The 24,882-nt window shown below is 35.8% G+C and overlaps 1 protein-coding gene and 1 long non-coding RNA gene across 2 annotated transcripts; both read left to right on the forward strand.

The window, feature by feature from the left end:
* Positions 1 to 2,117: 2,117 nt before the first annotated feature.
* Positions 2,118 to 8,490, forward strand: LOC127161623 (CD276 antigen homolog). Its single transcript, XM_051104352.1, has 4 exons — positions 2,118 to 2,241; positions 5,016 to 5,056; positions 5,147 to 5,479; positions 7,438 to 8,490. The coding sequence occupies exons 1-4, from the start codon at positions 2,231 to 2,233 to the stop codon at positions 7,650 to 7,652; spliced, it is 600 nt and encodes a 199-aa protein (XP_050960309.1). The 5' UTR covers positions 2,118 to 2,230; the 3' UTR covers positions 7,653 to 8,490.
* A 14,199-nt stretch (positions 8,491 to 22,689) lies between these two features.
* Positions 22,690 to 23,506, forward strand: LOC127161624 (uncharacterized). The gene is made up of 3 exons (XR_007827107.1): positions 22,690 to 22,738; positions 23,011 to 23,060; positions 23,453 to 23,506. It is a non-coding gene; the product is annotated as an uncharacterized LOC127161624 (long non-coding RNA).
* The last annotated feature ends 1,376 nt before the right edge of the window (positions 23,507 to 24,882 follow it).

Genomic DNA, 24,882 nt, shown 5'->3' on the forward strand with positions numbered 1-24,882 from the left:
AGCTGACAAAACAAGTGGCAACAGTGCTAGCATTATTGCATAGTTGCTGACAAGGTTATGACCTGAGCTGTAAACAGTGTTGAGAGCACCTTTGGCATATAACCCTTCTTGGGTTTAAGGATAACCTTACAATCAACTGGCATGAAATCCATGCAAGCGCCAAAAGAAGTCAGCACTTGCAATCCCACCACTCATTTTACAGTAGTAGTTGTCAGCAAGAGTACTCGTAATTCAGCGGTCAGCAGTGGTTTGAACAGAGATTTTAGGTCCAAAGCCAAGTGAGCAATGCGGAGGGGCGAGGGGTTTTAACCGCCTTGCTACCTTCAGGAATCTTATCAACAAAATATTGATTTGGGAATGAAAAATCGTAATAGTGGCCATTTTCACTATAAGTATAGAGGGCGCACAAGTGCTGTAAGAAACTGTAAGAACGACAGAATGATTGGCACAGGACAATTCACCAGGTCTTCAGTCTGTATTCTGCACCAGTCCACAAGCACTTTACACTTATGGGCATAGAGGTGCCTGGCAGAGGTAGCTTGTGCCTCAGTGAATGTGTATAACTCTCGCTGTGGCACAATCTCTGGCAGTGAGGGGCTCTGCTGAACAGCTGGACATGCAAGTTCACCAGTTTTGGGCTGGGATGCCAGATTGTGTCCCTCACTTGAAGGTCTCTTCTCAGCATTATGGTCCAAGAATTTTTTTGCTCATTTACTGAAATTCCCAAGCACCTCATGTGATCAACAAGCTGGGCAATTTATTTGAATATTCGAATATCTGATGAGCCAATAGTCCAAATAACTTAGGACACACAATCTTAAGCCTGGGACACACCAAGCCGACAATCGGCCATCGGTCAGTGTCTGACGGGCTAGTTTGGTCTGTTCCAAACGTCTCCCCTCGTCAGGCTCACATCGGCAGGATGATTGGATGATTTGCCTCATAGGATGTTCAGTCAGTACTGGAGAATTAAAGTGAAAGTGATAAAAAAAAAACGAGTAACTAAATAAAGGCGACACAGATGGAACGCTTTTGTCACCACTAGTTCTTTGGAGTCGGCTTGGTGTGTCCTAGCCTTTAGAGGGGAGAGCCACATCCACACATTTTGTGATTGTGTGTGAAGCCAATGACAGGCCGAAGGACAGGACCATGATTTGGTATGTCGTGCCTTCGAAAATAAATCTCAGAAAGTGCCTTCAACAGTGATGCTATAGATCTACCACAAAAATGGAAGGTCAAAGACAAAATAATAATGATTGCTGTGCACTTGTTTTTCTGACGCATAAGGTCTATATGAAACTCAATGGAGAGAACTGTGAATAAACTGCAGTGTGATGGATCGGACAAGGACCTTGCCACTTCAGAAAGGGTTGCGCTTTGGACACAAAGTTTTGGGTCTCACAGCAGCTCAGGTTTTCTGCTGAAGCGGATCTAGAGGTTTGCCTGCTAGGGCTTTGAACTGAATGCTGAGGTGAAAAGATGAGTGATGAAGTTTTGAGTGAAGACTGCAACTGACTTCTAGGAGAAAGATTTACTATTTTGCATGCTTAAGTATAATTTTCAATGCAGCACGTTTTAGTATTTCTTGTAAAAAGGAATTTCCTTAGAAGAGTCAGCTACGGACACAGTGTCGAATTAATATTTATGTATGTCTCATGAAAAATTTTAGAATTCTGAAATTTTGTAACGCGACCAGGGAAGTTGTCCTCATCCATACTGAAGATGTTTGATGTTATCATGACATGCGTGCAAAAAAAAGATAATTAGCGACTGTGTGACCCTTTTTTGTTTTTTGTATTATGTCATGTTTCCACACCCGAAGTGTGTATATATATCTATCTATCTATCTATCTATATATATATATATATATATATATATATATATATATATTTGTTTCTCACAATTAAAATACAAGTTAAAAACCAAACTAACAAAAACCTTTGCTACTTTCCCTGTTAGTGTAGTGCAAATGAATAACTATTGAAATGAACACGGAAACGTAGTTGCGTTTGCCTCGAAGAGGCTTTGCGCATGTTTAGACCGATCGGCGTGCCAAAGTACCGCGAGAACTATAGAGAGCAGACCACTTTGTATGCATTTCAAGCGCTCTCGCGGTAGTTTGATGTTATACGCCGATCGCGTCAAATACATTTACTTTCAGTTTTCTTACTGTAAGCATTTCAAAAATGCAACGTAAAATGTACATGAATTAGTCTATATCGGGGCACCATGATCATCGGGTATGTTTATGTTTTTTTAGTAATAATCTGTTTCAACAAAAAAATATTTGTACTTCACGCATGTTTTGCTGCGATCCGTGCAAAAAGTGTGTAAGTGTGCGGGCTCGCATTGGCCTGGTTTGTTGTAATGCATTAATGCATTACTCGTGGTTTGATCAATTAACGTCTTACAGGTTAATACTCAAAGAAATAGCTGTAACTATTATCTTGGTTTAGCCATTAGCATGTTGTATTGTCTTTGTGTCCTTTTCAGAACACAGAAACAGAATCAGAAAGAGCTTTATTGCCAGGTGTGCTTACACACACAAGGAATTTGTCTTGGTGACAGAAGCTTCCAGTGCACAGGCAGGATCACTGACAAGACACAGATAACAAAAATAAACAAGTGATTACAATAAATATATGAAAGACACAAACAATAGACAAATAAATGAGTGATTAGAATAAATAAGTAACGCAAGTTACGTAATATTATTACTTTTTCCAAGTAACTAATAAAGTAACGCATTACTTTTTAGTTGACAAGAACATATCTGAGTTACTTTCTTTCAAATGAGTAACGCCAGTTACTTTTTCCCCATTTATTGATTAAAAGCTCTCCTGTCCCCATGTTGAGAGAAATCAGGAGTAAGATGTTAGTTTTAGAATAAATGTGAACTGGCATTAATTCATCTCACTCACACAAAAAAAGATTCAGTATTCCTCAAAATGAATAAAAACAGTGAAATTCAACTCAGAATATGACGCAAACTGTATGTTAATACAAATATCCTTTATGCATTTAATCCCACTTTATTTACCAATGTCTTTGCTGCCGACCTTCAATGATCCAATTCAACTGCACTAATAAGCAAAAATTACTCAAGATAATCTAACATTTGTTTTCCTTTTTTTATTGCTGAAGAGTTGACATTTTTTTCTTCCGCGGTCTACTGTACGGACGTGAATTTACTTTTCTCAAAGCCTGAGGCTTTTGGTGTGAAAAGGCTTTTACATTTGCCAAAAATATAACTTTTTATATTGAAATAAAAAAAGCAAACCCTGCCCAGAATTAAAGAGTAATGCAAAAGTAAAGTAACGCATTACTTTCCATAAAAAGTAACTAACGTAATAAGTTACTTTTTTAGGGAGTAACTCAATAGTTGTTGAATTATAACATGAGTTATAATTGTTGAGGCGGGCATCTCACCCAATCCCATCACTTTTAAGTAATATTAAATATTAATTAGAAATATTAAGATAAATTTGTAACCTGTGCTGGCAAAAGCAGAGTGAGACATGAACACTTCTGGTGAAAGCATGTCTGTCTCAGCGTGGGTGTGGCCCAGGCGGGAGGCGCATTTAAATATGAATCTGTCAGCAATATAGAATCAAGGTGACAGCCTTCTGCTTCAATCTGCTCAGAAGGATTGAGCCACTCGATAAAGAAGAGGCACCGATCCTCACATGTACACACTGGCAGATCAAAGCTGCATGGAGAGTGATGTACACAGGGTTTGCAGGCGTTAGATCACTCCAGTTTGATCGCAAATTCACCTTTTCTTCCTCCGAGATGACTGGGAGAAGATAAAAGAGAGCAGGGGAGGCATGGTCGCCTCTCGCAAGCGAAACAAGGACAGATTGCTTAGTAATGAAAACAGCTCGCTTCTGTGAGTGCAGCTTCAGCGACGCCACACAAATTCTGCTCCAAACTGCCTATAAGGATTAAGCCGCTCAGTGTAACAAGGGGCGCTGATCCTCACGTGTAACACACCCTGGCAGATCAAGTGAAGCACGCAGGATGTGTGTGGGCATGAGAATGCTTAAGCCTGAGTGCTCAACTCACAAGCTCTCCCATACTTCCTCTCAATAAGAGCATTTCGTCTCAGTGAGTGTGCACTCTTCTGCACGCTCTTCTGCACCGTGAATCCTGCACAAGCCACACTCGCAGCACGACATTTGCAACAACGTCACTACAAAATTAGCTTTTTTAGAACTTACCTCTCAGAAATAAGCTCTTTTAGCCAGACCGGAGGGCGGCAGGGAATCAGCTGGGACTGATGCTGCCACAATGCAGAGGGTCCCTGGTTCAGCTTGATCCACTATTTTACATGCAGATTCACTATTTACACAGCGGAATTTGCTAGAACAAAGACTGAACACTTCTCCAGAGAGCAAGGCCGGCGGTAACACGCTCTTTAAATAACAAAAAAAATATTGCACAGTATATTTTAGTCACCTAAAAATAGCAATGCTCCAACAATGTGCCTGAACACACCACGTTTTCAGACCAGCACACCCATGGGGCACACAAATAGGTGCAAATGCATTCGCTGTTTAAACATCATGGTGCAGGATGTGAAAATGACAACTGCCTTTGGCTGAAACTAGCAAAAACCACTTGCATCATGCCTGGGACCGCATTGCGTCAGATGTATGATAAGGCAATATGGCTATAAGGCAAATGATAGTTGAAAACTACTTTGTGTGTTGGAGCATGGGTTGGTACTAAACATTGCAGGGCTGCGGCCCTCCAGGAACTGACCTTGACACCCCTGTTGTAAGAGGATAAATGAACATTAATGTTTTGATAACCACTGGCCCACTTCAAAAACGAAACTGTAAAATAAATCACCTTTAAGAGCAAGGGGGCCCACTGGTGTTTCGGAGCATATTTTGCGTATAGGGTGTATCAACTCTGCTTGTGACCAGTTCTGCTCATCTCAAACAATGTCATGATCTATTGGTTGAGATCAAGGAAGTTAAAGGAACTTTTTTTTTTTCTGTTTCTGCAGTTGGTGCTTCATCTGTGCATTTGCTGTGCTGATAAACAAAGGTGAGAACAAAACAAAGTACATTTAAAAATAAAATTTCTGCCTGTGTAAATTACAGACTGTGTTTACAATTAAGGTTTGTATCATTTCAGTGCATCCACAGGTCACAGTAGTTGGTTTTACTGGCGGATCTGTTGTCCTGCCGTGTTCTTCAACTGAACATGATCTTGAACTTCAAGATGTTAATGTGCTTTGGAGACACAATGGCAGTGAGCCTATTTATGATTTAATTAGAGGTGAACATTCAGTAACACAACAGAATCCACGGTACAAGAACAGAGCGAAAACTTTCCCTGAGGAGTATTTGAAAGGAAACTTCTCCATCAAACTTAACAATCTCACTCACAATGATGCAGGAGAGTTCAGCTGCTTCATCACACATTTGTCTGATTCTAAACAGGAGACTGTATGGCTGATCATTAACGGTATGTAAAAATAGTTAATTTACATTTGAAGTTTTAAAGCAGTATGCGGTATGTAATATTGACAGCTATTGGATGAAATGGGTACTCCCGTCCAAATTAAATATATGGAAAATGATCTAATATTACATATTCGTGAGGGGCAAATGTTTGTGAATCTCTAGAATTAGCAGTTTGAGTCCATTTGTTTTCAATCAGATACCCTGATTTATTTAACGAACAGGGTTGTATCAAAGTCTGAGTCCTGAATCATGGCACAAACAAATTAGATCTCTTAGGAAATCAGATAAAGAGTTCGTCGCTTATCAGACTGCAAAAGGTTACACAACAGTATTTAAAGAGTTTGGATGACACAAATCCACAGTCAGACAGATTGTGTACAAATGGAGGAAATTCAAGACCACTGTTATCCTCCCCAGATGTGGCTGACCAACAAAGATCACTCTAAAGCAAGATGTGTAATAGTCTGTGAGGTTGCAAACATGTATCTTTTTATATTCCAGCATAAAAAACGTATCTCATCTATGAAACATGGTAGTGATAGTATCATGATTTGGGCCTGTATCGGGGCCAGAAAGATTTGCCATCAGTAATGGAACAATTCTGAATTATAGCCTACCAGCAAATTCTAAAGGAAAATGTCAGAACATCTGTCTGAGAACTGAGTCTCAAGAGAGTGAGTCATTCTACTAAAGAAATGGTTAAAGAAGAACAGAGTTAATGTTTTGGAATAGCCAAGTCAAAAGTCTGGACCTTAATCCAAGTGAAATGTTGTTGAAGGAATTGAAGCAAGCCATTCATAAGTGGAAACACATCAACATCACAGAGTTAAAGTGGTTTTGTACTAAGGAATAGACTGATATTCCTACAAGCCACTGTGCAGGACTGATCAGTGGTTACAAGAAATGAAATGTTTAGCTGCAGTTATTGCTGCAAAAAAAAAAAAAAAAAAAGAAAAATGCAGAAAGCAAAGATTCACATACTTTTGCCACTGACAGATATGTAACACTGGATCATTTTTCTTAATAAATAAATGACAAAGTATTATATTTGTCCTTTGTTTGATTGAATTATCTTTGTCTACTTTCAGGACTTGTGTGATCATCTGATGGTTTGGGTTATTTATGCAGAAATATAGAAAATCCTAAAGGGTTAACAAAATGTGCAAAAAAAAAAAAAAGAAAAAAGTAATTATCATTATATTAATTGATTAGATTAATTTAAACAATTATTATCAAACAATTATATTAATTTAGTAAAATATAAATATCTTAGTGTAGGCTATATCTTTAGAGTTTTATAATTATTTTTCAGCATAAAAATAAGGGTCCTTTTTTGTTTTGGTCTAAACAGAGCAGAAGGGCTTATTGAAAAAAAGCGAATTCATTCTCTGCCAGCAGATGGCATTTTTCGCCAGGACAATAACCGTTTCCTCTGTAAACCACAGTAAACAAAGCAGTGCAGCACCTGACCTTGAAACTTGCAGTGTTCATATTTAATCAATTAAACCATAGCCTTTTGAAGTGGAAGCTATATGTCAATTTACATGTAGGCCTATATATATATATATATATATATTTTTATATATATATAGTCTTCTCCCACTTCTACCAGTGATCCTTCCCATGGTACTACCTGCCCAGATATCAATAGCATCACTGGGTTGTAGTTTGCCAAGTTAAGGGGACAAATGGGTTGAAATTTGTATGTCTCGTTTGCAGAGTTGCATTAGTATAATGTGTAACGAGTTACTGTAATCTAATTACTTTTCCTGGTAACGCAGTAAAGTAAAGCGTTATATTCTTCTTCTTATTATTATTATTACGTGCAGCCCCTTTAAAATAAAAACAGCCTGGATTCTGAATGCTGTTGTATACAGTATGAATTATAGACACATCTGTTGTCTTTATCACAGTGCAGTAATGTTGTTTCTTTTTTTCTTCCCTAATCTTTCGTTACAGAATCAACAGTAGAAAAAGAAAATAATTCCACCGAACACACAAACCAAGAACCAGAAACAAAACCAGACCGTCAGAATATATTTGTAATCTGTCTTTACATTATTTTAATTTTAATAATTACTGTGCCTATAATAACTTGTTTCGTATTTCATGTGAAAAATGTTGTATATGGAGCTCAAGCTCCCGTATACACAGAAGGAACTGTGTCAAAGTGATGGTTCTGTTGCACACTGCAAGCATCAGCGCCATCTAAACAGCCTGCATTTTCCATGTTAACAAATGAGTGTTTACATCTGAAGCATGAGCAGCATGTCATTTTCTGCTGCATTCTCTCCCCTTATATAGTCTTGTTACACTGTTGCTGACAGAAATCATGGTGCACTGCTTGTTCTTATAACAACGAGATCTTGAAACGCTGAAACAGGAACTTTTTTGCTGTCAGTTCTGGAAATATGTTGCTGCCTTAATTCTGTACCACAGGTGTTTTTTGTCAGAAAAAAAAAAGAAAAAAAAGAAGTATTATTTGTGTTTCTTATTTCATTAATTTCTTGTATTTCATTAATTCCTGATAACACATCAGCCATTTTAATTCTGTTTGCACATAGTCTGCTCAAGGTAAAACTCGTGCTCATGTTTAAGATTGTTACAAGGCTCTGCAGATGTTGTTAATAATTATGAAAGCTGCATTTACTCCAGGTATTATGCTGCTCACAAACCCACCATATCGTCATATAATTCAATAAATATATAATTTAAAAGCGTGAACAAGATGCTGTAATAGATCCCAGTCTGTTTTTTGTTTTGTTTTGTTTTGTAATATTAATTTCTAATATTAATACTAATAGATGTTGTTACTTTCAGATTTGATTTCAGACGAGACCTTTGTTTTGTTTTTAGACATTTGTAAGAATTGTATTCTTTTCTGCATTCTTTTAATTTTATTTATTTATACTTGTATGTATTTATTGATGGGTGGATGGAATTTAGTGAAGGATGAAGTGACTTATCTAGATATGATGTAATTTCTAAAAATATGTGCAGTAGATGTTTTGACAACTAAAAGTACAGGAACTAAATCTGTGGTTACATAGAAACTTCTTTTAAGGGTAGAATTTGCTTTGTAAACATATGAGACTCTTGTCTGGTAAAGTCTACTTTTCTTTATGTTGATGTTCAGATTTTCAAATCTATTTATCAGTGTTTTATGTTGTGTTTTATTGAAAAGTAAGACACATTACATTGCAAAAACTACAGTATTCTTCTATTAATAAGAGATATGCTATATAAAATTAAATTCATTACCATAACTGAGCTAAGAACAATATGTGACCTTGGACCACAAAACCAGTCTTAAGTAGCATGGGTATATTTGTAGCAATAGACAAAAATACATTGTTTGGGTCTAAATGATCAAAGTAATAAATATTACAATATTTATTAATTATTAATTAATACATATATAATTAATATGATTATAATTAATATAGTTTTATTATAAATTGTATATACAATTAAGTGCTGCCCTACAATAAAATGTATTTCTGATGACAGAAGTGATCTAAATCAAAATAATGAGTAAATGTACTTCGACTTACATGAGTATCTGAGTGAAGCTTCCTTTCATAGCTTTTCTGTAAAAACATTGTATTCTGGATCCTGAAGTGAATCATTTCTCCGAATGACATTTTATGTATTCTTGCTGTTTTTGTGTCTCACACGGTCATAACTTGATTTCAAGTTATTGTTACTGTGTGAGCAACACAAGAATGCTGATGTTCCTGTTACATCCTCATTCATTTGCTGCAGCGAAACCGAAAGGGAAAGACAGAGAACTAAAAAAAAAACACACACACACACACACACACAGGGATCCAGGTTTTACATGTATTTGCCTTTCAATTTTTTTTAATTAACTATGCCAACAGGTAGAGAATATAAAATATACCTATATACCATGTATTAAAAACAGGTTGGTTTAAATAAAAGAACTTGGGATTTTTGCAAGATTTCAGTGCAGGTTACATTGTTCGCCAGCAGATGGCAGTAAGGGACCGTCTTTATATGGGAGTGAGTCAGTAAGTCTTGTCAGTGCTGACAGCAGTAATGTGAAACTTTACATTTGGCATGAAATAGTTAGTGGTATTCTTTTCTTTCTTATTGTGATTGCTTTTTGAACAAGAAAAATGTAGGGTTGTCCATTGGGAGCTTTGATGTCATGTGAGTGACAGGTTGTCCCACCCTCACACCAGTAAACACATCACTGATGAAGAGGAGAGGTGGAAGAGGCTAGACGATGGTCAGAGCATCTCCAAAAATGCAAGTCTTAGCAAGCCAAATTTCGACTTGCACCTCTGGTCTGATAACAAAGAGCAGCTACTTTACAGTAGTTCAAACTGCTGAAAAACTTAATGCTGGTCATGATAGAAAAGTATCAGTACACACAGTGCATCTCAGTTTGTTGCGTATGGGTCTGCGTAGCTGCAGACCAGACAAAGTGCCCATGATGACCCCTGCCCACTGCCGAAAGTGCCTACAAAAGGCACATGAGTGCCAGAACTGAACCATGCAGCAGTGAAAGAAGGTCATGTAGTATAATGAATCATGTTTACTTTTAGATCAGGTGGATGCCCGTCTATCATTTGTCCGGGGATGCCAATGAATGTTTGATTATTCTGCCTTAAAACCTTGTGTAAATTTTCTTAAAGTGGCAACATTTGAATTTGTAACAAGTGCATCAGTGCAGGTTTTGATGCTTACAGGTGCTGCTCAGGATAGAGATGAAGATCGCCGAATAAATGTTTGGATTTGGTTCTGATCCTCTCAGTCGTATGGATTCTGAAGATCTGGATTACAGTGCACGAATAAAATTGATTCCTTTTGTAATTATGTTGCTTTTTTTTTTTTTTTTTTTTTTGGTGCATTTTATGGTTTTATTGTCAGTCACAGCATGTCGGAGAATGCGCCTTTTGTGTCCCATGGCAAACAAAGCAAACATTATATGATAAGTAAGTTATAAGAAATGCTATTCATTTTAAGGTTTTAAACTGTAGTCTTGTTTAACATTATGTATTCTTTGAAATGAGAACAGAAATGGCACAGAACAGAAGGAAATGTTATCATTTCATATTACAAAAATAAGTAAACCATTTAATAATGCAACTAAAAACATAATACCATTGATATGACAACTGAATATAATAATAATAATAATAATAATAATAAAATTAATGCAGTGATTTCAATATTCATAAGGATTTATTTGTAGGTCAGTAAAGTTGTGCAAACGTAAATAATTTACGTTTTAGGTGTCGTCAATAAGTCAGTAGTATACGTTAAAATGCTGAAAATATATCAGTATTTTATCTTTAGATGCTGTAAATTAGTATTGTACGTTTTAGTGTCTGTAAAAATATAAGTAAAGGTATGTTTTGTAGAACCACATTTCACATAAAATATATAGGAATTATCATGAGATCACATTGGGTATCTAAAGGGCTGAATATCGTCGCTGTCGGGCGGAAACCTCGTATGTCCAAATTTAGTCAATTTCATATTTTTTCACAAATCGATGCTATTGGTCTGTCCCCACGTGGGTCTGTTATTTTTACAAATTATTAACCAATCTAAGGTGTTGAAAATAGCTTGAGAGCAAATCTCTTAACTCCATTGGACACTTCAACTGTCTGAGAATCCTCGTAACTCCACCTCTTCTTCACTTCGTGGGCGGCAGAAACTCAGCGGCATTTTGTCTCCTCAGCCCTCAAGATTGAACGTTTCCAGAAATCCTCGTCGAGCAACGTCCTCTGAGGTAAATGTTTGAGGTAAATTATATTATATATAACAGTTTTATCTCGATCTTGAAGCAATGGTAGTGCTAAGGTGTAATGCATCGTTTCTGAGGATGCTAGATTTTTCTTTCAGCTAGGTCTAGCATTGGACGGTAGCTATCTTATTGATTGAAATCTTCCATGGTTTTGTTTCTGACGAGAATAATGAATTTAATGCACACAAAATGCCTGCCGTTGACTTACTTAGTCACTATGCATTGGTTTTGTCGTCATGTTTGGTGAGATAGCTAACCTGATTTTCGTGGGGCTTTAAAGAAAAAAAAAAATCGCGACCCCCGCTAGTTCTGCCGCTCGTCTGAGGAACAACATAATTTAATGTAACTTACTATGTCAGGATTGTAGCTTACAATGTTAAGGCACGCCGTCATGTTAAACAAGTAACCTAGCTGCCTTTGTCGTCATGTTCATCACAATCTGTATTTTAAAAGCGCTAACGTTATATAAATAAAGGTGACATGACTTTAAGCAAGCTAGCTGGCTTCTTGCCTCGTTATCATACGTAAACATGCCGTATAACTTAGGGAAATGATCATTTGACCTTTATTCATTTTTTTTTTTTTTTTTTTGCAGCAACCATGTCTGTGTCCTTAAAGGAACTCTGTCAGATGGTCAATGTGCCATATGATCAGGCAAGGGCTCTAATAGAGAGTGAGAGCTCTGATGGAGAGAGTGTAGAGAGAGAGGAAGCAACAATGGAGGATACAGTGATGGAGGACACAGTGGTGCATGCTGGTAGAGTAAATTTCTGAGAGATAATCATGATTTCACATGCCAAAATTTATGAGTTTTATGCAGATGGATTTCACAACAATAGACATTTGTTTAAAAAAATATTCACACTAATTGTACCTTGTGTTTGAAAAGATTTATCTGGTGGTCTGGAGGGAGAGGAGGCCTCGCTGCTGGCTCCAGAGCAGGTGCAGTTTGACACGGGTAGGTTAGATGCTTTTCTACAATTTCTCATTAAAGAGTTAACACTGTTGACAATGTATAAAGATGTAACTCATTCATGCACGTTTGGTTTGTGTGTGTATTTCGAAGTTTTCAATCGTGGAAGGGAAGAGGACTCTAATGCAGAGGAAGGCGCACCTCCAAGGAAAAGACTGAGAGCTGAAAAAACCTGGAAGAAAGTGATCAACAAGAAAAGAAGAATGGTTGGGAAGTCTTCTGCTGAACACAAAGGAAGATATTTTGAAGAATGTCAGTTATCAAACAGTTAACTGGACCCACTGACTTTCATAGTATTTTTTTTTCCTACTATGTAAGTCAATGGGTCCAGTTAACTGTTTGGTTACTGACATTATTCTAAATAATTATCTTCCTTTGTGTTCAGCAGAAGAAAGAAACTCTTGAAAACAACTTGAGGGTGAATATATTACAGAATTTTCATTTTGAAGTGAACTATCCCTTAACACAGGCAATGTAACAACACACACAGAGCACAGATACACGCACACAGACAAGGGCTCACCCTACTCACAAACACAAATACACTCAGTAATGGGCTTAGTAAAGCAAGCCTTGTCTGTGTGCATGCATCTGTGAGGCTATGTGCGTGTTGTTACATTGCCGTCATATTGACTGTTAATCTGTTAAACTATGATATCAGTTAAGATATCAGATATTTTTATAGTTTTGATATCAGATATCAATAATATTTATTATTTATGTATTTATGTAATATCTACTTTTTTACTAGGCTTATTAATAGACATACATGTGCATTGAAGTTTTTAAATGTATCTGATATAATACTTGAATTAAATTGAATGATTTGGATACCACCATTAAATTATTGTTTTTATTATTATTTTATTGACTTAGCTTTTATTTTTATTATTATTTTACTGTTCAGCTGTTTGGCCTACTTCTAGACTATGCCTCTCTTGACACTGTGCATGTAAAATAGTAGCAAGTTTTTATTTATGGGAGAAAAAGGGCTGTCTAATGGCGCCAAGTAAGCCTATCTTTGGATAACTCTTGTCTGTTTTTTAAACAATAACGAGTGAAAATAGTTAGTTTAGATACATTTGAGTAGGCCTGTTTTGTTAAAAATCGATAGCTGTAATGCTTACGTGCAGAATGAAGCCTGTGAGCCATGAAGGTAAGTTTGCATGCAGATTAGGATAATTTCTGTCTATTAGACAGCCTAGTCACCTCATCGTTTTTTGTATTTCATTACTTATAGCTCTTAAACCTTTAAAATAGAGTGTAGGAAGATGTTACCACAGTTATTAATTTTTGTAACTACTGAAGCCTTTTCTCGTCAAAAGGCTCAACGCGACCGCCGACTTTGCGTGCAGATTAATCTCTGCCTATTAGACAGCCTGTTTAACGTTTTATTTTGGTATTGCATTACTCATAGCTCTTAAACGTTTAAAATAGAGTTTAGGAATATGTATGTAACCACAATCATTAGCTTTGAATAGCTCTTTAAGCCTTATCTCTTGTCAAAAGGCTCAACGCGACCGCAGACTTTGATAAACACAGCTGACAGCAACGACGTCTGTGTCCGTTCCATTCTAATCAATGACAGCGTAACCGCGTATCTCCCTGCTTTCAAGTCATAAATCTCGTATCTCCATTTAAACACGATTATGGGGAAATGTTGTGTTAATGTTGGTACACAACAGTATATGATAGCAATATAAGGTATAGTACCAACTTTAACGATACAATGTTTAATAACTCAAAAAAAATGCAGTTTTTTTATTTCATGAAAAATATTGGTTTTGGAGATACGAGGATTCCGCCCGACAGCGACGATATGATAACAAGCCAAACCTTGATCAGTAAGAAAGAACTCTCCTCTATTTATTGACTATATATGTGAAGTGTGTATGTGAAGTTTTGGCTCAAAATACCTGACAGATAATTTTTTATAGCTTGTTAAATTTGGAACTTTTAGTTGGTTATGAGCCAAAACACGCCGCTTTATGTTTGTCCCTTTAAATGCAAATTAACTTGTGCTCATGGCCCCCTTTTCAGAGAGGGCGGAGCTTCAAGAGCTGGCAAAAAGAAAACAGGACAATCTTACTTACTGAAAATGTCAGAATCCCATTCAAGTGCACACACAAAGCAGTTTGACTTTTTTTTTTTTTTTTACTGCTGTGTGTGTGCACTTGGATGGGTGAAATACTAAACTTAACAGATAGGTAAGTAACCCACACTGTAAAAAAAAAAAAAAAAAAAATTGTTGAATCAACTTAAAATAATTTGTAACTTGGCTGCCTTAAAACTTTAAGTTCAGTCAACTCAAATAAGTTTATTCAACTTGAAATATTAAGTTGTACTAAGCAACAACTTAGATATTTGTGTTTGCTAAACTTAACAGATGGGTAAGTAACCCAGCTGCCTTAAAATTTCAAGTTGATTCAACTCAAATATCTAAGTTGTCTCAACCTTTGTGTTGTGTGTCACACTGAGCATGGAGAAAAGAAAGAAGTGTAAAGAGTTGTCTGTGGATTTGAAAAAAAAAAAAATGTGGAAAAATATGGACAATCTTAAGGCTACAAGTCCATCTTCAGAGATCTTAATGTTCCTGTTTCCACTGTGCGCAATATCATCAAGAGGTTTACAGCCCATGGCACTGTAGTTAACCTCCCTGGACATGGATGGAAGAGCAAAATTAATGAAAAATTAAAATGAAGGATTGTTCGAAATGGTGGATAAAGAACCCTGATTAACTTTCAAACTAATTCAAGCTGATCTGCTGACACAGGTACAACAGTGTCAGCTCACACTATCCGTCAGATGAGACAAAAGTAGAGCTTTTTGGTAAAGGACATCATCGCACTGTTTACAGAAAAAGAAATGAGGCCTTCAAAGAAAAGAACACAGTTCCTACAGTCAAACATGGTGGAGGCTCAAAGATGTTTTGGGGTTGCTTTGCTGCTTCTGGCACTGGATGCCTTGACTGTGTGAACGGTATCATGAAATCTAATGATAACCAAAGATTTTTTTGGTGCGCAATGTAGTGGCCAGTGTCAGAAAGCTGCATCTCCAACAGAGGTCATGGGTCTTCCAGCAATACAATGACCCGAAACACACTTCAAAAAGCACTCAGAAATGGTTACAAACAAAGCGCTGGAGAGTATTGAAATGGCCAGTAATGAGTCCAGATCTGAATTCCATAGAACAACCTGTGGAGAGATCTCAACACAGCAGTTGGGAGGAGGCATCCTTCAAATCTGAATGACCTGGAGCAGTTTGTAAAAGAAAAGTGGTCAAAAAATTCCAGTAGAGAGGTGTAAGAAATGAAGTTAAGGGTGCCAATAATTTTGTTCAGTGCAATTTTGGGCTCTGTGTGGAATTATATCGGATTTGACTTTTCTTCTCTGTTTTTTTTTTTTTTGTGTGTGTTGTTCCAATGCAAAAAAATAAAAAAATATAATAATAATAATAATAATAATAATAAACATGTGAGTACCAAAACATTTGCAACTGCAACTGAGAGAAGGGTTGCGTTTTCTGACAGAATTGCATATATATTGTTTATTTGCTCTATAGCAAGCAAACTTGTCTTAAAAATATCTGTAGCCATCTGAAATTAGAGGCAACCGCTTCATTTTAATCACGATCCAAAAGATGCTGCACACATGTTGCATGAGCAGTTGATTTTATTTGAGTTAGGCTGTATAATGTCAAGATTTAACGCAAAAGCAGAATGGTCTGACATTGTCTTTGTGAAATTTTGTTACATAAAACATATCTGCATGAAACAAAAACAGCAGACGGTCTGAATGAGAACACAAATTCACTCTCTGGCAGCAGGTGGCACTTATCAAACAACAGATACAGTGTTTCCTTGGTTACCACTGTAAACAAAGAAAACTACTTATACTTTATGCAGAGGTTACAGGAAAAGAAAATGCCATTTCCATTTCTGAAGTCAGTAAGTTTCCCTCATTAATAAATTCATGAAGAAATGCAAATTATTTATCTAACTTATTTTTGGGATTTTCTGGGACTGTGATAAAGCAGTAGAGCACAGTTGACGGGTTGGTGATCAATGTTGTACATTTTTACGTGGCATGTAGACTGACATGTTTATCTTCCCCTGTATCATTTGCAGTAAAATACTGCTGCAGTCTTTTAATATACTGGTTACAATCCTCCGTGGAACAATATCAAATGCTTAACCGAATAACCATATACAAAAGCATAACCAACCAACCCTACACATGTCGAACAACAGACATACATAATAGAATAAAGATGTCTGCTATGCTGATGATACACAACAGACAGCTAGTGGTTGAATAGGGCCAGATTAAGCATGCAATTTCCCATAGGAAACACAATCATAAGCCATGTGCTCAACAAAAACACACAAAACCAGAGTAGAGCACATGCTGAGGGAACAACAGGACCATGTGCTCAAAATGAACAAGACTAGATGAGCACACTGCCAATGAACAAGACCATGAAACATCAAAACACAAACACAAGAAACAGGGTCAAAATCCCCACCATGTGCTCACAACAAAATACAAAACATAGAGCATGAGCATCTGGATTCTGACTAAGAACCAAATCCAAACCAGACAGGAGTGTCATGATCAAATACCAGCCTTCACACACAACAAACTACATGAGTGTCCTGAACAGGTGAACAATAGTTCAAATAGAATTTTAACTGTGATTTAAAACAATATACCAGTGCGACTGTAAAAAGATTATATATCAAACATGTTGAACTTAATGTAGTGATGATAGTGATGAGGAATTGGCTTTTGTGGTTGGGGCAAATTTGACTTTGACTTCCCTTGCTTGATGTGGGTAGTTTTTTTTTTTTTTTTTTTTTGTCTTCCTTTCTTAGCATTAGAGCTGCAGTAGATTCATCTTAAATGTTGTGTGGAGAGAGCCAAGTTTTATAGTGTTAAGCGTTTAAATCACCACAATAACATGAGGATCATTCACCTTCAGCTCTGTAAGTGTATTTCATGATATTGGTGTATTTACATGCTTTGTACACATATTAAAATTTGAAATAGTTTTAGGGTATGTGTCACAGGTTTTTACGTGGTTAATCTTATTAATTTTCATCTTATAGATGTATTAGTCTGTAGTCAAGCTGCAGTGTCAGATCTCCTGACTGATTTGGGATCAAATATGACCATAAACTGTGATCTTGATGAAAATGAGGTTTACTGGATTCTCCTGAAAACAGCAGATCCTCCAACACTGATTCTACGAACATTTCCAACACCAATACCACCTCATTACTATGATAAAATGCTCAGAAAGAAATATTCAGTACAGTTTAAACATACTTTAGTTATAAGTAATGTGACTTCTGATGAATTAGGAGTTTATTACTGTATGAACACACGCACACCTCCAAAACTCAGCAACAGCACCAGACTGCGCTTCAATGGTAAGTTTTACTCCTTTTAGTGATCAAGGTACATTAATGATCACTGCTTACATACATGCTAGTTTTTAATTACCTACATTTTTAAATTAGGAATGGATCATTTTTGCAGTGATTAGTATGTTTGTTGTGGCATTGTTTCAACAACAATATGCAACATCACAACATTTATTTCCATCATGAGTTGCATTAATTTTTTTGGCTGAGATCTTGTATAAGCAATAGAACACATCTTAAAGACTTCCAATGAGGTTAAACTCAGGACTCTGTGGTGGCCAGTTCGTACATGAAAATGATTCCTCATGCTTATTGAACCATGATTTTGCAGTATAAGCTTGATGAATATTTGTATTATCATTCTGGAATATGTATATGGGTCTTCCGACATAGTTGTTTGAGAAATAAAAAGCTACGCACTGCATCAGTTAGGGTGCAAAGAATAGTCAAACACACAATATGCCAGAAACATATTAATCACTGTAATAAATAATTCTCTATTTGTATTTGCTAATATGCAAATGCAAATTAGCAACAGTATAAATATTTTCAGTGCTACAAATCTGTAGCTATTGCACTAGCAGCAACACTTTTCACAGTAACAGACTGTGGACACTTTTATTACAGAATCAACTCAACTAACTGTGTTATCTGAGTTTCACAATCATACAGTGACCGAGCAGAATCAGACACAATGGAAGACTATTATCATCATATTTGGACTGATGAACGGGCTTCTGGTTATTGTGGTGGTTGGTGAGAGATTTTCAGCTATCTGTAAAAATATTTATATTACAATTTTCTTGATAGCCAGATGATAATTTTATATATAAATACTTTATTTAGGCTTTAGACTATTTATTTATTATTGTGCCATTTATTTGATATAAGTATAAATACTGAAACTGAAACACTTCATTTTAGGACTGGTAAAGGTTTTTGTTGTTGGAAACAGAAGGTCTGCAGAACAATCACAACTTAGCACTGATCTACAGCAGATGCAAGTTACAGAACAGCATCAGGACCAATTACATGTAAGAATATGTGAAACCATCATTATAAAATTAATTTCTGTGTTGATAATTATTGAGGATTCTCGCTGACCTGTACAATATGATTCTATAACACTTGATTTTGGTTCATGTTTGTTTAACTGTAGCTGAAATTGATAATATTGCTCTTTCAGTATGCTGAGGTGAATTTTTCCAAGCTGCGTAGAAATATTCGGTCGAGCCAAATCAACAGCACCTATGCAGCACTAAACCTGCCGAAGTCATGAACACATGAGTATGACTGATTTTATGCTTATTTTGTTCACTTTTTCTTGATGTTCAACTCTGAAACCCTGAGAAAAGTAAAAAAAAACAAAAAAAAAAAAAAAAAAAAAAAAAAAATTGATTGATTGATTGAACCGACAGCTAGTTTTATATTTGTCTCTGTGTATATCTATAAGTACTCTTATAATGTGTAGAAAATATCAACTGGAAAATATTTACTTTCTATTAAGCAGACACTTCTTTTTTAATTGTATAATTATTGTATGAATGTTTTATGCATGAAAATATGTTGAGGTCGGTGGCGTCAAACTTTGAAAACCCCTGCTTCAAATGAAATAATTGCAAACTTTTATATTTACTAGTTGGTCTAGTTCTCTTTGAAATAGCTGTCTTAAGCCGTATCTGGTGGAAACTTTTGTGAGCGGTTGTAGATGCAAATATACGTATGAGAGTGGATGGAGAGTGTGCACAATATTCTATTTTAATATTTTTGTGAAAACTTCCTGGTTGTGTTTTCAATGCTGTTGGACTGAGAATATGCTCATTTTTTATAAAATACATAGGACTGCTTTTGTCAAAATTGTTTAATTAATACCTGTATAAATGAATCTGTATTTTAAAAAGTAAACAGAGTCAGTTAAATGATCATAAGGTGGTCTGTTAGCGTGAAATTTTGTGGCTTGTCAACCTACTTTCTCGAACTCAGCTCTCAGGGACTTTTTTTAACAAATTGTAAATGTGACGAGTCTGTCTGCTTTTTTTGTGTGTTTTATTTTGAGAAAACACCTGTGAGTATATTTTCTGATCAAAATCAGAAATAAATGTTTGCAAATGAATTTTAGAAATATTTTCTAGATGGAACAATGTGATCCTTTTACTTTAAATGTACTTATTTTGTACTTTTACATTGATATGACTGCCTTTAATATCTTATATTATTATATCTTTATTAATTTTACAATTAGTTTCACAATAAATAAATAGTATATAATTATAAAATAACCATATTAAAACACATGTGACACACTGATGTTTTTGAAAAATCACCCTTGAGAACACGGTTCAGCCTTATAATTAAATACCTTTATTATGAAGTTGTTTCATTGGTATGTAATATTAATTGTTATATTAGTTGCTTCATTTTGCTAAATATATTTCTTTGTGTATGTCATTCTTAATATTCTACAACAAAGATGTTTAGCTGGTTATACATACTATGCACTTTGTTAAGTAAAAAATGTAACACTATGCAGTGTTATTTTTCAGAACTAAACTCATGTGAAGTGTTAAACCAAAACCAGTGTTCCACTGGCTTCGGCACTTGACAACCAATAACTCTCACCTTTGTCTAGAGTGGAGGTTTAACTGTAAAATGAGTGCAGTGTTTTTCCAACACCTTTATGTTTATGAAGTTCTCACAGTTGTCTTAACCTCAAGTGGAAAGTATGTCGGTTTTGTTTGTTTACTAGACCCACATAATGCCCATTAGCACTTGCAAAGTGTTAACACATGTAAACCACATTCACAACACTTATGCTGAAGTTCTTATTGATGTGATTGTCTAACTGATACAGACATGTCATTTCACACAAATCTAGGGTTAACCTTGAAAATAAACAAATGATTGAAATGAAATAAATGATATTTAAAAAAAAAAATGTTATAATAGAAATGTTAAAAGCAAAGTCTTTGGGGGAAAGCAAGTGTACCTAATATGAACTATTAAAGGCTTTTGCTGAAAAAATAAACAAGTAGGGCGATAAGAACAGTGAAATGTCCCAGTGCTGCTGACCAGTCAAATTTGAGGATCAGAACTAAAGATTAAACCTTCTGTGAGAGCACAAGATGCTGCAAATCTCTTGTGGTAGATTGGATAAATGATTTCTCTCATCATATCTGCCCGGTTCCAATGAGGCTTTCGTTTCTCTTCACTCTGAGGTTGAGTGATAGAAACCTTGCAGAAACCTTCTTCATCTCACGTTCATCTCTTCCATCATGCAAATTACGCTCGTGGAGGGGATGTGCGAGTGTGGGTATCTTTCAACAGCAGAAACATAGACACAGAAGACTCCCACTCTGCCATATGAACTGCTGTGTACCATATTGTATTTACATTGTATAACAGCAGAGCATACGTGGAAGGTTCCACAGGTCAGGCTGGTGGAGTGTTGCACACTATGCCAGTGTTACAAGCCTACCAGACTGACCTGCACTGTTAAAAATAAACGTAATTTTACATGTAAATTTCTGTATTTTTTTACAGTATTTTATCCTTTTTTCATTATACGATGAAATACCTGTTGTTTTACAGATATTTTCTGTATTTTAAATTTCCACCATTAAATTTACAGATAATTGCTTGTATTTTGATATTACATATATTTTCTGTTTTTTAAAAGGAAATGTTCTGTATTTTTACAGAGTAATGTGTAATTTAACATAAAATGTCATGTAATAATTACAGATTATTTCCGTAAAAATAAGAAAAAAATGAACCACATATCATTTAGTCAAAGTGTTTTTATTACCATTGAAGGTCGTTAATTATGTGAAGGTAAATGTGAGGTTTTAAGGTCAAATAATAGTATTTGTACATACAGTAGCCTACATTTACTGTTAGTAAACAGTAGGTTTAAAGAGTGTGTGTACGCGCGCGCGCCCGCGCACAATCCGCTCATGAACGCAGATTCAAATTTGCCGCTAGTTTCGCTCCGCCCACGACGGTTGGCTGAGTTGTTTCTGTATTGGACAACAAGGATGGAGCGGCGCGCGGGAATGATTTGAATTTATTTCATCTCATCCATTCGGAAATGTGTGAGAAAATAACGCGCTCTTTCTTCAGTGAACCTGTTTCACCAACTACAACAAATTGGGACAATACTACAGCAGAGATCATCACAACCACTGAGGTGAGTCCTTCATACAACATGTAAACGATATTTTTATAGTGTAGCTGCGCATTTGTGTTATTTAGTTTTGAAGCTAACGGCATTTATAAACAAGTTTTTCGTAGTTATTCGTATCAAAATCCATTCGAGTGTATATAACATTAAAGTCGTTGTTTATCCGGAAGTTCCCGGCAGTTTTTCAAACTCTTAAAACGCGGGACATTTTGAAACGCTGAACGTGGTTAACGTTACCTAAGTGATATCAAAAACGTTTTTAGAGTGAATTCGGTAGCTGCACACTTTATTGATTATGAATATGAACGCAGCATGATAACGTTAAATCGCAAGGTAGGCGCTTTCCCTCTTTCATATTCTCCTGTGCATATATATATTTTTAAAAGTACTCAGAATTTGGTCCTCCATTGTCACTAATGTGTTGAGCGTTTTGTAATGGTTTTCTGTGGGAAAACGCTCAATCTAACTTCAAATTAAAAAGCGTTGTATATATATTATGCACGTGTAAGTGCATATTTTTGTCTTATATTATAAATAATAATTGTTACAATCGTTGTGTTCTAATTAGGAATGAAACTCACATCTTGAGGCCTGAGGCTGAGTAAACTGTCATTACATATGGGATCGTTGATTATGAAAACTGCATCCATCCTGGACAGTTACACTGCTACTGTAATATTATGCAGCTCAAAGTCAAAGTAAGTAATATAAGTTTACTTTCTATAAATAGAGCTAAAGTCACTGTTAACCTTTCCTGCTCAGCTTCCAGATCATTGTCTCAGTGGTGTATAGACTGTAATGTCTGAATGAAATACAAAGTATTAAATTATTATTATTTTTTTTTGTTTCAGGTCGTGTGGAAAGACTGGAGATCTACAGCAGATAAGCATGGCAATTCAGGTGTGGAACGTTTTTTTCAGTTTCTATGTGGTAAGGGGTGAATAAATTAACCATCAGTGTAATTAAAATCAGTGTAAAATGACTGAAAAGATGTCTGTGAATTTTATTGTTTGACAATCATTGTCATTTTATGCAGAAGCAAAAGTTTATAGTTAAACCCTAGTGCTTTGTTTCATTATCTGGATCTGTATGGGTTACCTTTATGCTTTCTACATTATATTTTTGAATAATCAGAATATTGTATACCCACTTTGCATTTTGTGCCTCAACAGATCTTGGACTCCAAAAGTGATTTGCAGAAGACATCTTGGAATGCATGGGGGTGAGTAAAACAAGATAATTTTCAACTTTGGGTAGAGCTGGGTATCGTTTTTTGATACTTTTTAGGCACTCACCAAATTGCCTCAAAACTATTGAGTATCAAAAAATGTCTCATTGTTTGAAGTATTAAATGTCAGAATGCTTTATGTGCCCAAATCAAGTGCTGGTCACTGGCTGTGGCAAGGCATCAAGGAACCAGTATTGAAATCAAAGTATCGTTATTGATATTGAACATTTTTGCACATCATGTTTACATTAATTTTTGGATTAACTAGGACCATTAAAACATGTCATTTGGGCCTAGAGTTTAAAATATTTGAGTCTGTCATTCAGAAACATGGCTTTTCATATTACTGCTATTGTAGTGACACATATCTCTCCTTTTCATTCCAGCTGGATTTTCTGATGGTTGCTGCTCGCATCTCTGCCTCCTGAACAGAAATACCTTGCTGGATGTTGAATGACCATCAACTCAACCTTGCCAAGACAGAACTGCTCATGTTTTCAGCCATCCCAACCTTGGTGTTACAGTGGACACATATGAACTTCACTGACCACATCGCAGTGGCCCGATCCTGCAGATTTGCCCTTATGGGCATGCAACAGAACTGCTTGTCCAAGCTCTTATTTTCTCGCCATTCACATCACATCACAAAGAGGTACAAATTCAATTTCACAGACCTTTACTTGACCGTTTGTCACTGTTGTAATAAACTGCCTAACTCTGCCCATTTTCAAGAAATGGCTAAAAAATATTTTTTTTTGTTTTTCATGAACGCTTGACCAATTAAAGGGGTATTTCACCCAAAAATTGAAACGAGCCTATGATTTACTCACCCTCAATCCATTGTATGTGTACATGACTTTCGTCTTTCAGACAAACACAATTGGCGTTATATCAATAAAAATCCTGGCTCATTTAGGCTTTAAATTGGCAGTGAATGGCTGCTATGAGTTTGAAGCTCAAAGTGCATCCATCCATCATAAACACACTCAACATGGCTCCGGTGGATTAATAAAGGCCTTCTGAAGCAAAGCATATTTTACACCTTCTAAAATAAAATAACTAATGTTCAGGTCAAACACCCATACAGAGTCAACTTAAACATAACTTGCATTTTGCTAGAAACAAGTTTTTTTTTGTTTGTTTTTTTTTACTTTAAAAAGTGTAAAATACGGTTTGCTTCAGAAGGGATTTATTAACCCCCTGGAACTATGTAGAGTACGTTTATGAAGAATGGATGCACTTTTGAGCTTCAAAGTCATGGCAGCCATTTACTGTCATTATACAGCCTGGAAGAGCCAGGGTGTTTATTGATATAACTCTGATTGTGTTTGTCTGAAAGAAGAAAGTCACATACACAGAAACTATCCTTTTAATACTAACACTTTCTGTTTATTAAAAAAAAAACTACTATTGTGTTAGACTAACTGGGATATTGTATGTTGCTTTGGATAAAATGTCATTGTAAATGTATACAGGTATACTGCAGTTGCCGCTTGTATGTAGTTATTTTTGCATGTTCTAAATTATGTACTAAACATGTTTCCTATAAGTTTATTATTCATTTAACTTGACATACAATGCTTTTGTACAATGACTAATACTGTGACTGTAGAATATGTTGTTAATTTTACAGAAGTTGGCTGAAAATGTTGCTGTTGTTTTTATGTATTTCTGAGTACTGTGCCGTTTTCTCTACTGTCCAAACATTTTAAAATGTAATATTTCTGGAAAATGAATGATTAAAATGTATATCTACAGACATTGTCTTTGTATTACGAATTTACAACATTTTTATGCAACCTTTTTTGATTATTGT

This window comes from Labeo rohita, unplaced genomic scaffold, assembly GCF_022985175.1.
Source record: "Labeo rohita strain BAU-BD-2019 unplaced genomic scaffold, IGBB_LRoh.1.0 scaffold_693, whole genome shotgun sequence".
NCBI lineage: Eukaryota > Metazoa > Chordata > Actinopteri > Cypriniformes > Cyprinidae > Labeo > Labeo rohita.